At 39.9% G+C, this 16394-nt stretch overlaps 1 protein-coding gene across 3 annotated transcripts in view; it reads right to left on the reverse strand.

The window, feature by feature from the left end:
• MAP3K20 (mitogen-activated protein kinase kinase kinase 20) overlaps positions 1–16394 on the reverse strand; it is a 145913-nt gene that overhangs the window by 38222 nt on the left and 91297 nt on the right. For 2 of the 3 annotated variants that reach the window (XM_080668456.1, XM_080668457.1), the window contains exons 11-12: positions 13089–13224; positions 3900–9295 (exon numbers count right to left, since the gene is read on the reverse strand). In XM_080668456.1, the coding sequence (XP_080524582.1) occupies positions 8915–9295; positions 13089–13224 (517 nt within the window). In that variant the 3' untranslated portion in view covers positions 3900–8914. Of the gene's footprint in view, positions 1–1310; positions 1356–3899; positions 9296–13088; positions 13225–16394 lie in introns of those variants that run through there. The other variant, XM_080668455.1, reaches the window with a different exon arrangement.

The following is a 16394-nucleotide window of genomic DNA, read 5'->3' on the forward strand; positions in this document are numbered from 1 at the left end:
TTATAGGATGAGGTTGGACCGAGTCCTTGAATTTCACTTGGCACATGTTTACTGGTAGCGTCTCACATTACCCTGGTCACGGGAGATAGAAAGGAGGCCAGATCCAGTCCCATCAAGTCTCTGGGCGGGGGGAGCTGGCGGGGGGGGGGGGGGGGGAAGCCTTGATCCTGGAATTTTATTTAAATGGTTTGAAAACCACTGAATCCCAGGACAAAGACTAAAAATAGCCTTTAAAAAACTTCTCAAATTCAATGCACCAACGCTGCAACTGGGGATAAAGGGATTCTATCCATGCCCTGAACAAAGGAGATCCTATGTCCTCTTTCCCTGTTAAGCAGGAACCTTAGGATCACTAGGGCTCAGCGAATGGGACGAAATAGACGCAACTGGTACCAAGTTTCCTTTCCCTGTAGAAGCCAGAGGCCGGCTGATGTTGAAAGCACTTTTACTTCACCAAATACAAAGTTGGGCGCGAAATGCCTTGGCCCAGAAATCAGGTTGAGTTAACAGACCTTCCCCAGAGTTTCTGGTGGTGAGTTTGTACCTGTGGCGCCTGGTCCATTTCCTGGGGCGGGGCCTGCTAAGGCTGGCATGACAGTGTTTTCCCTTCTTTCTCATTTAATGAGACCTTGAGCACAAGGCCCTGAGGTCTCTGATCCAGGTTTTTTCACTAAGGAAACAGATACAGAGATACAAAGGGCTAGGTAGGACTTTCCCTCAGGGTCTCTCCCCGAGGGTGGGGTGCAGGACTTCCTTTTGACTGAGTCTGCCCAATTCTCTCAAAAACCTGGGGCTCCTCTGGCTCCAGCTGTAGAGAATGTCTGAGAGCCCGTGTCCATTCCTCCTTGGGAAGGTCAGAGTAAAGATGGCAAAATTGAACCTGTCACTTTTGAACTGGCCTAAGGCGGGAAGGAAACCCAGTTCAGAGGAATCGCAGTCCAGTGCTGCTGTTACCAGATCTTTCTCCACTGTGGTTCAAGTCCATCCCTGGTAATTTTAGGAAAATTTAAGATCTTTTTTTTTTTTTAAAGTGTGTTCATTTGGTATCCCAGACCAGCCCTTTCCTTTAGTCATTGGGATTCACTATTTTATTCTGGGACACCTTTCAAAGCAAATAGGGAGGTGGAATGCTCTTGTAAGATGTGAAGCCATACTTGCTCTGCCCTTGAGGCCTTATTTGAAACATTACTGCATTAAAAACAGAAAAGCATGGACTGTGTCAACTTCTAGTTCCTGAGGCGTTTGTAACTTGTGGACACTGATTAAATACCTGCCCAAGTCATATGCGGGCATGAGCAGAAGCAGCTTACCACGTCATCTTCCGTCCATGCGCCAATCTCAAAGGAAGGCAGCAGCTGCATGGGAAACAGGAATGAAACAGAACAAGCATATTATCATTGTCCTTTTGGGTTACCTATCCCCTTGTCTGTTTCAGCTCTCGGCTGCTGCTCTGGTTGGTTCTTCCTGCAGGTGAGGTTGAATGGAAAACAAGTCTCCTGACCTTAAGAGTTTTCAGGGCTCCACGGATTTTGCCCACAGAAGCCAACCATGTGTATCCACCTCTCAGTAACAAGTCACTGCTCTCTGTGGGCTGCCGGGGCCGGACTCGGCACATCTTGAGATTTTTCTCTCTTCGTACTTGGCACACCAAGAGTCCTTTCATATCCCACAATAGGGCTTGGCAGTCAAGGAATGTCTGACATTTGTCAGATGCCAGAGCGTTCTTCGGAATTCTCAGTTAACGTGAGGATCGCTTGATTATTAATGAAAATTCCAAAGGGTCCGTTTGGTAACCAGACGACTCAGGCTTATTCTTACAGGAGAATGTCTAAGTGTTGAACTCAATGTCTTGCTTGCATTATATTTAAAAACACACACAAATATCAGGAGACAGGGATGAAGGAGGACAAGCGAAACTGGAACTGCTCTAAGCAGCCCAGGCCGCAGAGCGGCTCTACCTGAAACAAACAAAACTCGCTCCCTCGCCGGTGCGCAAACAGGAGAGGTCACTTTGCAAGAGGACCTCAGTTGGCACCATTTTCAGAGCCAAAAGGCTACTCACCTCAGGAAGTGCCCCGCGGCCATAGACTAAATAAGAAATCCCTACAAGATTTGAAAAACACCTGGGTCTCCTGTGACTCGAATTAGAGCTTGTTAGAGCTGCCAGCTTTTACTAACTTAACTTGTCAAAATGGTTGAACTGCTCATGAGATAACTGTAGCAAAGTGCTTTTTAATCTGTTACAAATATTTTTTGTGTGGTTGAGTTGGAAAAAAGCTGAATTTGGTTATTTTTAATATTAGTGTCAAAGTCAGAGGGTGGGTGAGTTCATATTTTAACCTGCAGGCATTTTGTACTCGCAGGTTCAGAACCTGCTCCGAAAGGCATGACTCGGACTACAAGGAGCTTTTCACTGAAATGGGGGGTAAAGCAGGTGTGAATTACACATGGAGGATCCAGGACACCCTCCTCTTGGTTCACTCAGTGCCTAGCCCAGTGTCTGGCATACAATACCTGGTAAATTTTTGTTGAACAGTTTGTTGAACGAGTAACACCGAAGGATGTATTTCCTAACATGCTAAGTTCTCCGGTGGAGAGTTCAGTGTCTATGGGTATGCCAGGGGAGAGGGAGGCTTTCCTAGGCTGAGATGGGGAGATGGAAGGCATAGTGGCTTGAGCTGGGCACTGCAGGGCAAGGAGAAGAGCAGGTGAGGAGAAGCAACAGGGCAGAACACCGGCAGCGGGGTGGGGTGGGGAGAGGAAGGATGGGCAGGCACATTTGCCCAACCAGGGCACCAGAGGCAGTGTATGTCTAAGAATAAAGAGAAATAAGGCCGACGCTGGGGGCCAGGCAGCAGTTAACAAGCCCCACTGGTTACAGTGACTGTGGCTGGGTAGAGTCTGAGTATTATAGATCAGTTGCAAGGGCATAGCTCCCTGTGCTCTCCGTATACTCTGTTGCCCCCATGCACTCCTTCCCTGGGGGTTGCCCCTTCTCTCCTCTGAAACACCCGGTGTGTGTAGGAATCAGCGGTCACACGCACTCACCTGCTATAATAATGCGGAAAGGAAAAGGACGGGAGGAATAGGACCTAAACGGAACTTCATCAAAGAAAACACATGACAAGTTTTATTTCTTCGCAGGGCAGCTGGATCCAGCTCCAGAAACATGTCATTTCCTTTCCCCATCACGGAAACAAATGTGAAGTAGGGAGCTTTCCTGATTAGTTCAAGAAACAACAGACTAAGTTACAAAAATACTTCCCTGCATCGGGGCTGGCTTTTCGAGGGAGGAGAGAGATGTGCAGTGTGTTGGTTTTTACACCATTCTCAAATGTTGTGCTAAACAACATGGATAAATAAGTATTTCTTGATTGGAATGAAGGTTGTAAATGAAATGACTTATCAAAACCAACACCTTTGGTTTCCATGTCAAAAGGAGAGAAGAGCTTTCTGGCGCTCTGAGGATGGTTCATGCAGATGGTGCCCAGGAAAAGGCCCTGGCTTCAGTGTGGGACTCGCTCTGGCGAGGCTCCTGCAGATGCTGCGAAGAGCAGCGAGAGGAAGACACTGCTGCAGGACGGCGTGGGCTTGGCAGGACAGGGGATGGGCGTTAATGACCTCCAGCCACAGCGGCTCACCGTCTCCTTTATGTCTTCTGTACCTTGTTAACATGTCAGTGCATGTGCTGGAGGGAGAGTTCCAAGCCTTCCTGTCCCTCTGGGGGATGAGAAAAAATCCACCTGTGACTGAACCCCGTCCCTTTACAAATTCACACACTCCACCCGATTTCAGGAGAGAAAAGCTCGCACTCATGTGCATGCGTGTGACCTCAAAGGGTGTCAGGAGTCTAATCTAAGATGTGATATACTAGTACACAGTAACACATAACAAAGGGATTTACTGTCAAAATGTTTATTGTAAAATGGAGTCTTAAAACAAAGGAAAGCAGAGTTCACATCAAAATGAAATTTATGACACCAGCTTGGATTTCTGAATACATTGTGGACTTTGTGCCGGAATATCAAATTCCAACGATGAAGTCAATCACTGAGTAGTCTTACCACACAAGAGTAAAATTTAATCTTCCATACAAACATTACACAAGATTTTGGCATATGACTTCCTCAGAATAACATTGCAGTAGAATAATTGAGGAAAAATTTTGTTAAAAAACAAAAACAAAACCAAAAAACAGTAAAGTGATAATGATAATGCCATCTATTCAAAGCTCACACTCAAAGAATATAAATATTTTCTATTATTTAGTACAAAATTTTAAAACAGTGTAAAAGCAATATGTGCAGTGTATTGTATCTGACATGAAAAGATATATTATTCTGCACACGATGTAAAATAATTAATGTAGGTGCTTGAAACTCTACTTTGAAGTAAATAATCACATGCCAGAAAGCTCCTCACAGGCAATAGAATGCAAATAAGTTGGAATCAGAGGAAACGTGGCCAGTCCTCCAGATTTCCTGGTAGACACTCATTTTCATCACAGAAATGCTGCATCTAGAGCTGCCAGGCTATGCCCCAGTCAAAGCACTGAACATCCTTCTCTCTGGCAATACTTAACATCTAAACAGGAAACCAGTCTTACTCAAAATCAGTATAAGGCACCTGATTATAGAAACATGTATGCTCTGTTACATACGTGGTTTGGTGAGACTGCTAATTTCAAAAGGCTGCAACAAGTTTAGTGTATCACAACAATTGAAAGTATCAATATTTAACTCAGAATAAGTTTTAAAATGACCTTCCATGAAATTCCTACCACTTCAATGAAAACTCAGAAAATAAAGTTATCTTAGTGCTACAGAAGTCCTTCTGGATCGCTCCCAAACCTTCTCCCACCCTCAATTCCTTGATTTTAATGGGGTTCAAGACGGCAGGCTTCAGCTGGTGCTGAAGTCTAACTAATCTGCTGCATGTTAAAAATCACTGGCCAAACCCAGCCTTCAACAGTTCTACAGCATCAAAAACAAGAGGGCTACGTGCCTGTCACCTCTTGCCATTGGTTACTTATGTAAAGTATTACATTGGGACTGGTAGGAAAAGGGCCCTTTTAAATGAAGCTGGCCACTTCGCAGAATTGTAGCTACCTCAGTGATGTTTCCCTTTAGTTATTGTGGCGTTGGGGTAACAGGGGGGTAAACTTAGTTTCATCAAGTTTCCACCAGCATTCTTATGGGGAAAGAAACCATTCCCACAAGTGGAGATTTAAGATAAATGCCACAAACCTACAAAATTCAGATTGTGTAGCTGAGATTCTGAAAATGCATCTTTTGACTTGAGTGATTTTGTTTGGGGGGAAAACAATTAGACACGGAACTCTAAAACTGCCAGGTTTAGCAAGTTTCTTCGTGGAGGAAGGGACAATGGAATTCTCTACTGGGTGCAACTGTCCCTGGCATTCGGGATGTTACCATTTTTGGCACTGGGCACTAAATACACCCCCAGTCACCATGACACCCAGCACTCCCAATCACCCTTAGGTGACAGCACTACTCGGCTGAGAGAGAACCACTAGCAGGTGCCATCAAATTCTACAGGATCAACTTTATGAGTAAAGGGAAAAAGATGAGAGAGTAATATGTTTTCAGTTGTATGGCTCCAACAATTATTACTACAATTCAGAGTTTCAATTCTCATTTTGAATCTTCAAATTTACGTTTCTTTCTCTTACAAATGTACATTTTTGTAAGTCAAATAATTGGAAATAAAGCAAACACCAATGATTTGCTATTTCCAAAACTGATCTGAAAAGTGTATTAATTAGAAGCTGCACAATGAACATCAGATTAGATTTTCTCCACATGGCTAATAACTGTTTCTTTATAAAATTAATAAAACTAATAATAGAGTCTAAAGTCTTCTAATCTTCGCAGAGTGAGACTACTTTAAAATCCCGTTTATATGCTTTGGGTTTCAGGAATGTTGAAAACCCTAGGAAGATATTGCTTTGGAACAGAACGTAAAATAGCCAGTGCATATGGTAACTACCTGCAGCCTAATTCTCGGTGGAGAACATTTTCAACTTAGTCCTGAGGTTATCAACCTGCTGGATCCTGAGTCCTTGCCGTTTCTTGATGGCAGAGTACACTATGACCATCTCTGGAATATTAGTGGGAAATGGCAGCAGTTGAAAGAGTAACGAATATTACCTAATTAATGGTAAATCAGGGTCTGGTACGGAGTCCTATTACCTTCTCTTTTGGCCCCACTTGGCTGTTTTTATTAATGCAGCAAAACTTTGTGTGTAATCATAATAGATTTACATGTAAAGCAAAAAAAGTCTGTTTCATTAAGTTCATCTGTTCTAAATTTATTGCTGATTATTCCTAAATGAGGGGCAAGATTTACATTCTTCCATAAAGTGCACAGATCCCAAAATTAGCCCATAGACATTCCCTTATCAGGGAGGCCTTTCCTGACCAGACATTAAAAAACCTCAACACTCCGCATGGGCGGTATCCTCCTTTCCTGTCCATTTTACAGCATGCACTTACCAAATGTTTCCATTCCATACGATATATTAGTGTGGTTTATTGCTGCTCTCTGCTCTCTAGCACGTAAGTGCCACACGTGCAAAGATTTTTTGTCTAGCTGCTCCCTAGGACAGCACCTGGCACAGAGAAGGGGCTCAGTGAATATCTGTGGATGACTGACTATCTTTGCCTGGTAAAATGTGCAAGAGGCTTTTAAACTTCCCTCTTTGCTCTCTCCTTTAGGCTGCTAAGCCATAGTGTCCAAGGGCATGCTGGGAAGTCAAGAGTTGAAAACTGTCCCTTCTGCTCCACTCCCAGACGTTCTGCTTGCGTGGCGTGGCTTGAGCCAGGGAGCAGACAGGAAGCTTGTTTAAGCGTGTGCCTATTAGTCACCAGCACTCCGTTGTAGTGTGCGTGTATCAGATGGGGTGTGTGGGAACCCAATTTCCAGGTGAAAGGCTTACCTACTCTTTCTGTATTTACCTAGTCTGTGGGTGGTAGCTTCAAAGAGCAACAGGATTAATCTATAGCTCACACTCTTTCCGGAAAGTAATATTTCATACTAAACAAATATCACTTAAAGTCGATAGTTTTCCAGAAGGTTACTGAAACCATTTCTTTTTTGTTGTCTTTTCACTGGAATAATTACAGCAGCTAACATTAACTGACAGTTTACCATGGGTCTGGTTACCTAAGTGCTTTACATATATTAAATAATAACAACAACAACAACAACAACAATCCTCACAACAATTCTTTGACATAGATTCTATTATCATTCCCATGTTAGAGATGAGCAAACAGACACACAGAGGTTAAATAATTTGCCCAAGATTGTATAGCAAGTGGGCGCAGGGCTTTGAATCATGATCTGACTTCATATCCCTCTCTTTATCACTCTACTTATACTTTGGGATCTGTGTATTTCATGGAAGAATGTTCTACATCTCGCACCCGGAACATTTTATTCGTTATTTTTCTCCAAACAAAGCTGGAACAGTGTACTGATAATTTTGTGGTATTTTTCAGCTTTTAATGGGGATTAGAAGCACACCACACTTCAAATTCCAAGAGGCTTTTTATGATCAAATATACTTGGAAATAGGATTAGATAGTATCTATGATAATATCCTTTCTTAAGTCTTCCATAAAAAGAATCACCAAAAGTACTTTGATGTAATAGTCAAATGAACAGCACTGCTCTCTAATTTGGGCTGGGGGAAAGAAAGTCTTTGTTCTTTTGCCTTTAAAAAATATATAACTATAAATGTTCTGTAGTTTTTTTAAAAAGTGTTTTATAGTTTAAACAAGCTTTAACAAATAGGTGGTAACATTCAGAGACGATTTCCAGTGTTTTAGAGCCATGCCTGCATCTACTTCTCTTTAACTCAAGCATCACTTAGGGTTCAAAATAGACAGCCCTGGAAGGCTCCATCTGATATAAGAACGCTTCCTCTTGCACTTTTGCCTAAGTAGTGAGGACTTATCTTTGCCAATCCTTTTATAATATTTATTTCTTTCTTTAAAAAAATCTATACATATACTTAGAATCCAAGATTATCAGGCCCCTCTGGGAAACAAACACGCATACGCCCTTACCGGAATGCAGGGCAGACCTGTGCCAACACACTGCCTGTAAGGTCCCTCTAAGACCATATCCTTGTCTGTATACAGGAGAAGGTGAGCCTTAGATGACAGATGTTGTTCAGAAGCTTCCAGGGCTAGCACTGGTTTGAAAGCCTGTGACATCTGCTGCTGTTTTCAGAAGAGAGTATTTCTCCTTTGAATGTACTATGGAGAACATCTCTCAGGTTTTGACTAGTTGTGCTATTAAGTATTGAAAGTTCTCGGCAGTTAGGTATTTCTGAGGAAGTATTTGTTAAACCTCTGTCATCTCAATTTTTTTTATTGTTGGATTTTGTAGTCACTGTCAATTATTTCTTACAGGACAGTGTATCGCCTTAAGAAAAAAACAGTAGTATGTTACAAGAAAATCAAGTGTCAAAAAAGATTAGGAGTTAAGAGTGCTTGTCCAAAACATCAGTTTTCCTAGGCAACTGAATAAATGAAATAAAATAAAATAAAATAAAATACAAGCTGTAAAGCATTCATTAAATTAAAAAAAGCCAGAATGTCATTAGTTAAAAATACTATTTTGTATATGGAATCACGAGTTTCTATAATCAGGCACCACATTTGCTGATTCATATGCCTTTTTGGCTTGATTTCCCCCATCCCCATTTTTCTATAAGCAAAAACAAATCAAAAGTAAAATCAATAAAGAAATGACTGTTATAGAAATGCAATTGGCCTACAAATACTTGGTTTTCTACCTCCTTCCTGGCTTTTGTACAGACTGAGATAACAAGTTTATTTTCTTTTTCCAAACATTTTCAATTTTATTGCTTTGCTTTCTGCTTTCATTCACTATTATTATCCATGTCATTATCCTCCTCATCACCGTCATCATCATCATCGTCACCTTCTGACAAGTCAAAATCACTGAACCCCAGGGCCATGTTGACCTTCTTCCCCTTTCTCTTAGATGTGGTTTTAGAAGAATTCTGCTTGGCTTGCATGTTTATCTGCATCCCAGAATGCAGCACAGCTCCTGCTTTGTTCATTGAGAAGATATCCCCAAAGCCCATCAGCATCATGGCCTGCAGGCTTTGGTTCATGCCATGGCCCTCCCCGTTACTTGTTGCTGTGATCTGACATGACATCTCTGCACTGTTTGACTCCTCTGTCTTAGATTCAAAGTAAGACTCCTCAGACATTCTTGCAGCAAGAGGCAAGAGAAGCTATCACAAGGGAAGAAAGGACAGAAGTAAAAAGAGAAATTAGGATCAATTTAAACAAAGGAAAACAGATACCACAAAATTAGCGGGCACTGCACAGAAGGTACATGATTAGGGAAGTAAATCAATCTAGGGAATTATGTGAGAATTTATTTATTGGCACATTTGGCTCCAGGAGATTTGCCATAATTTATAAATGACAGAATCAATCACAACCCAAAGTTTGCAAAGCACTGTTGCAAGCCAAATTTCAAATGGGGAGGAAGCTGCACATTTTAAGCCTTCATTTTGCTTAAAACAAAATAGTTTTTAGATTTCTCTTAATTTTTCCCAATTTCACTTTCATTGGAGAAACATTAGTTAACTAGTATATTAAAAAAGAAATTAAGTGGAGATGAAATCTCAAGTGAAAAAATCAAGAAACCTTGAACCAAAGAAGAAAAGCTTAGAGGAAGCATGGAAACAGCTCAGCAGTCAATATAGTTCTAAAAAAAAAAGTGTGGGTCATTAATTACCCTTTTAGCTAAATTAGGATCTGACTCTAAACCGAAAATGAGGCCAGAATTCACTTGTTTCCATTTATTATTTATTACAGCCAGATAAGATATCATACTAGTTATCCGATTTATGAAACAATTTACTTGTGAACAAATTCTAGATTCTGTCTCTAATAGCTATGTTATAAACAAGTACATAAATATATGTGAAAATTGGGAGGAAAGGAAATTGCTACTAATTTAGATAGTTATTTTTTTTTTCTTTATTCTCTACTATGTAAGTTTTCTCCTTTAGCATGATTTTACTTTTAGGAATTCTCCTTTTCATAGTGGATACAGACATTTATTTTTCTACCTTATGTAATTATGTTGAACAGCCAACCTATTTCCATAAATGTTGGTCAGATTCATTTTGGGAGTAAAACTGTTTGGCTCCGAAAAGTGTTACTGCTTATTTTCTTGAGAAATAAGCAAATTAAGGCTTATATTTTTGGCGATATTTAAATATGGATAAATTTATGATAATGTACAAATATATCACTGTGGGATGACCTTTACCTTCTGGGTGTAAATATGCTTTTGAGGGCCAATTTCCTAATTTTTAAATTAAAGTTGGAGCTGAGTTTTTAAAATATCCTACTCTATTAAGAAAAGACTTCTGTGATTGTTAGTTCAAAAAGAATTTCATCTAATTCTTCTATAGAAAACAATGGCTTTAGATCCTTTAACACTGAAAACAGGATATTATTTTCCTTGTAGTCAAATTTCCCAGCTTCGAAAATTTGTTTGCAATTGTTAGATGCTCTCAGGAAACTCTTTGTTGCTTGTTTATTTTATTACCTAATGGGTCCTTCCTCACATTATGTTAAGATCTTAATAAATATCTCTCAAATAAGCTTTTACTCTTAAAAGAAATAAAGTTTTTTTTACATCAAGCTACAATAATAATTATAAATTAAACACTGTTCATATATATGTATAGAGAATTCATCTTCCCAAATATCTTTAAGTAGTATTTTAATTTCAGGGAAGAAAATAGTGTCCTTCCTCAGAATAAATCCAATAATACAATTTTAAAGGACATATATCAATTTTAAACTTCTATAATTAAGATGAAGCTACCTACAGGAAACTTAAACCTCCAGCCACTTCATTTTTAAAAGCTTTATTTTTTATCCCTTCTCTCAGAAACCTCATTTACAGTCATCTAGAAACTGGTGTGAGGATTAAAGAAAATACCTACTTATAAAGTACCTGAGCACAAACTTTCCTTCAGAGACACCAGCTCTAAGCAGGAGAGACATTAAAGGCAGGTATGTAAAGAAAGAAAACTTAGTGCTCACAAGTGAGAAAAGGGAAGAAAATCTCGCTGAGACGGTGCTTCATGCTGGCCATTATTAGATGGTAGCCCTCAGAGCAGCCCCTTTACAGAAGGTTTTCTGCAGTTAAAATGCAGCATACAACCTACTGAGCACTCACAGTGTTTCATTCTTTATTACACAACCATGTTACTAATAATAGCAAGAACGTGTGCAAGGCGGCCCATAATTTCTTAGCAAAACGAATGCCAACAAACCAGAGAAAGGTTCTAAAGCATACTCTAAGAGGTGGTTTAAAGTTTGTTCTTACAACGCTACATTTACAGTCAAGCCATGCAATGCTTTATAGCTGAAGATTTCAATGTACTGGGAAAAAACAAACAACTCAAGGAGACGGCCGGATTTCTGCCTCTCATCCGCTCCCAGAAAAGTAGAGCTCCTTACAGATCCTAGGGCCATGCTTTCTGATCAGCCTGATGGCATCAACTCAACCAGGACAGGAAACTTCCCTCGACTTATTTCTGGGAGCCCAGTTAAATTCACTGAACTTATAAAATGTGGTACCTCTTTAATATCCACGATAGTCTGAATGTATAGCAATTCAGGTTTTACTTTGGGATTCCCTGAACTTTACTTTTCTGAAAAAGTAAAATCTGGTAAGAAACATTTACCTTCACTGTATTTTCCCTGTTTTGGGTATCAGGTTGCTTTTCCACGTAAATGGGAAAAGGAGGAGAACTATTTTATTCTTTAGACGCTGGAAAATACTTTGCAATTGGGCATTGACTGCTAAGGGAGATTAAGACTTTTAAAAATAGGAAAGCTTTTTGAAGATCATAAAGTGAAGGGCATTTATGTATTTTTTTGGTATAATTGCCATAGCAACTATCAAAAATAAATTTAAAATATATAACAAATGTACTTTTAACCTTACCCTTACTTGTGATTTTAAAGTGGACAAATATGACCCATTAAAAAACCTGAAAAAAAAACAATGATAAATTTATACTTCATTTCCAAAATGATAAATCATTTAAAATAGAAAATGCTGAAATTTGATTAGCTTTATTTATTTATTTATTAAATATATTTTATTGATTTTTTTACAGAGAGGAAGGGAGAGGGATAGAGAGTTAGAAACATCGATGAGAGAGAAACATCGATCAGCTGCCTCCTGCACACCCCCTACTGGGGTTGTGCCCGCAACCAAGGTACATGCCCTTGACCGGAATCAAACCTGGGACCCTTCAGTCCGCAGGCCGACACTCTATTCACTGAGCCAAACCGGTTAGGGCTGAATAGACTTTAATATAATATATCAATATATAAGCTCAAGGTAAGTGTATAAATAGCAAAATCCGTAAAAAGAATTTTTATTGTCCTTGAATTATAAGGCTTGGAGTAAACCGAGATATTTCCTAGGTGTAATAAATATTGGAGGTCTTTTTTACTGCCCATGATCATAATGCTAAATTGAGTAAGGAACATTAATGCTTGTCATTTTTAAGTCATTAAATTATTTCTCTTTTAGAAGAAAAACTTGGTGAGGTTCTGATACATCAAAGACTTTCTTAGACAACTAGCTGCCTTGGTGTTTCATTTATTAACTGATGAACTTTAAAGAGTTAAGCAGCATTAAGGCACATGTTCTGGGCAGCTAGCGGATGGTGTGAAAATACATTGGATTTTATTTTTGTAATTCTAACATATGAACACCCTGACAGAATAATAGTTCTTAGGCAAAGAGCCAGAAATAGAGTAAGCTTTTCTACATTTCTGTCATTTTGTAACTGAAATGAGATATGAGCTCTACTTGAGTGTAAGTGTGGGCCTTATAATATACAGGTGTTAGGCAGGAAGTGAGGAGGTGGTAGTGGGAGGGAGGGAGGGGAAGAGTTGCCATGCGCCATGCTCAGCCATGTCTTCTACGTGAGGGGGCGGGGGCGGAGAGGGTTAGGTCAACCCTGTGGGAACACTCACCGGAGTGTTGGACTGCTCGGTTAGTTTTTGCTCCCACATCTTCAGACGTCTTTCTCGTTCTTTGAGCTCCTGCTCTTTAAAGCTGAGGTCACGTTCTAGTTTCTTCAGCCTCTCAAGAGTTGCTTCAATTTCACACCTGCGCAGGGATAACTGGTTTCAGTCTCAACTTAGCTCAGGAGTGATTAAATGGGTCCAGCGGAATGCTTAATCAAGGTAAAAGGCTAAAACTCATGCTTTTAAACCAAACAGCAAACTCTCAGAGAATAACACATCTTTCATGGCCTTCAAAATCAATGAGTAGTTTCTAGTTTGGAAAAATAAGCTCAAGTACTTTAACAAAGCATTAAAGAGCCAAAGCCATGGGGCTGGTGTTCTAGTCTAGCTATTTAATAAAAGCTTACATTCCTCTAGCTCTTTACAACGAACAAAGGACAATTTATATTATCTCATTTTATTCTCATAACAGTCCCGAGAAACAGGTGCTAATCTCAGAGAGAGAGAGAGAGATGGGAAAATGATATTCAAGTTAGGTGATCAATATCACACCATGAGTAAATTCACAGTTAGCCTATTCACTGGCTAAGTCAAGTAATCAATTGATTAAGCTGACTCTGTTTCCTGAGTTGTAAGGGGTGGTGGTTATCTTACATCAGGGATTCCTAACTTGCCTGATCCTAATAATTATCTGCACAGCAGGTTAAAACAAACAAACGAACAAACCCATACAACAAAACTCAGATTTCTAGGATCCTTCCTTAGAGCTCATGATTCAGTAGGGTTGGGTGGAGCCTAGGAATTTATATTATTTAATAAAAGATCCAGATAGCTTTTACCATTAGGCAAGTGTAGGAAATTCTGGGCCATATATACTCCAGGGTCCTTTTTAACTAATAGTTTTAAAAGAAAGCCCCCTCCTGAGTCTGTAGAGGCCGACCAACCTCACCACTTCATAGAAATTGAAGCTGATAAGATGGCTCGATGCATTTTTTTCCTCTTTCAGGACGACCATGTTTAAGTCTAAACTTATCCTTTGAGAGCTGGATGTTCTTTCCCTTGAGTTTCTGAAGAGCCCATGAGAAAAGTAACAGTAATGAAAAAAAAAATAGAGAAAGAAAAAGAGAGAGAGAGATGGAGAGAGGGAGGGAGAGAGAGAGATGGAGAGAGGGAGGGAGAGAGATTGATGGAGAGAGGGAGGGAGAACCCCAGGGAAGAAAGGCTGGAGAGGGCACACAGAGCAGGAAGAGTCTGGAAAGAGGTGTAGAGCAGCTGTTGAGCGCTGCCAACAGCTGTTTCCAGGTTTCACGAAGACAAACCTGCATGGCAGACTCGGAAATTCTGGCTGAGACCTTGTCTATGGAAAGTAGAAGCCCCCAGATCTAAGTTAATGAATATATGTGACCAAAATCTGCCTTTTTTTTTTTTCATTTCCCGGGAAAATCAGAGTAAGTGGACAGCTTATTCCAATGTCCTTGTAGATGAGAACTAAACGAATGCAGACAAGACAATTATTGGCAAATTCCAACTCAGGGAACAGCTATTGAGATGGGTCTAGATTTGGGTCTGACACTTTACTTCCTTGGTGCCATTTGAAAATTAAAAAACAATAAAGTCACACGATAGTCCCCATGTATGATATCAGACATAAATGTAATACCCATTCATAAATAAGTTTGTTTTTATTTTTCAAATAGAGTACTGAGGAGGAAAATCAATGTGGAAAACCTTAGGTTCAACTTTCGTAACAAAGAGCCATCTTCAGTCAATGAGAGGGAAAGAGAGTAAAACAGCCTGTGCCCCTTGCTGTCCTTGCTTTTGTTGATGTGTTGTTTTGCATCCAAATGCACCTCTTAATGCATTTATATAACTTTCCTGTTGTAAAAAATACGGTTTAAATGTTTTAACTGATGAAAATTACAGCTTTACTCTTAAACAAAACCTAACGAAGGTTGACTGCCACTACTATGAATTTTCCATATGCTAATAACAGGCGATGAACTATACTTATCTTCTTTTATTAGATAGAAACTTCCTTTGAAATAAAAGGTCAATTAGTAAAAAACAGCTTTATTATATATATATATTACATAAGTATGTAATGTGTAGATTATATTTATTCTTATGTCTTAAATGAGTTGTGCTAATATCCAAATAGCAAAGATTAAATATTTTTGATCTTTGTTTTTAAGAAGCCATGCCCCAGGGAGAGTTTTTGATCACAAGTCAGACCACAACCCACAGCGCTTTGCGGAGACAGAGATCTGAGTGCTCCTTCACACACCACCCAGCTCACAGAGCACAGGTTCCCACAGGCCGCAGACGACCCCCCGGGGCAATGACAACTGAAACAGGATGACATATTTTCTGTTCTGAATGCCCACTGCCATTATTGCTAGTAAGCCAAGGGAGGAGAAACAAGCTGAAGGTGTGATGAGCAAGAAATGTAGACAAGATTTCTTTCCTATTATTCATTAGGTCAAAGGAAAGAACATAGTTAAGGTGGTTTTTAATAACCTAGTTTTAAAAAGAATTTCCAGAATAATCATTTAACTTTCTAAAACTGGATAGATGCTCCATCTGGTCTTTGTATAGAGGAAGCTCAACTAGAAAATAAGCATTTGCCAGAAACACCAGAGAAGAACTGGAATCTGACTTCACTGTGACTCTAATTTTCAATACACGCTTTGGACAATAGCCACATGGTTTCAGACACCAGACCAAGTGGGGTGGGGGGAGGGGAGAGAGAGGAGTGGTCTGATGTGTTGTCTTTTGAAATATCCAGATGATAACAAAACATTTAATTCTTTTCACCACTTGGTATACTGAGTGAAACAGTTGTCTTACCTTATTCATAACCTAAAACAATCATGCCCTGTAATATTTCTCTTCGCTAAAAAGGAGCCTGGTTAAGTGAACACTGCACGCTAATAAGTGGATGGTGTGACACTGGCCACAGTCCCGGAACAGTACTGCACACGTGTGCTACTGCAGGCCTGGGGATCGGACCACCTGGGTTCCTCTACTGGCTCCATCTTATACGACATGATTTGGGCAGGTTACCCAACCGGTCCAGGCCTCGGTTTTTGCATCTGTGATGTCAGGGTTGCTATGTGGATTAAAAAAGATAATCTGAATAAAGTATAACTATCTAGTAAGAATGTAATACATGACAGCTGTGTTTATTGTTATTCTAATTAATATATTACTTTCCATGTTTTTAACCAATGCCCAAGCTCAGATAAAACAGCTCTGCTGTATCTCAACAGTGGTTTAGTGGTCCAGGTAAAGAGCTATACTCTCAGCTCTCAG

This window comes from Plecotus auritus (genome assembly GCF_963455305.1).
Source record: "Plecotus auritus genome assembly, chromosome: 5".
NCBI classification, from domain to species: Eukaryota; Metazoa; Chordata; class Mammalia; order Chiroptera; family Vespertilionidae; genus Plecotus; species Plecotus auritus.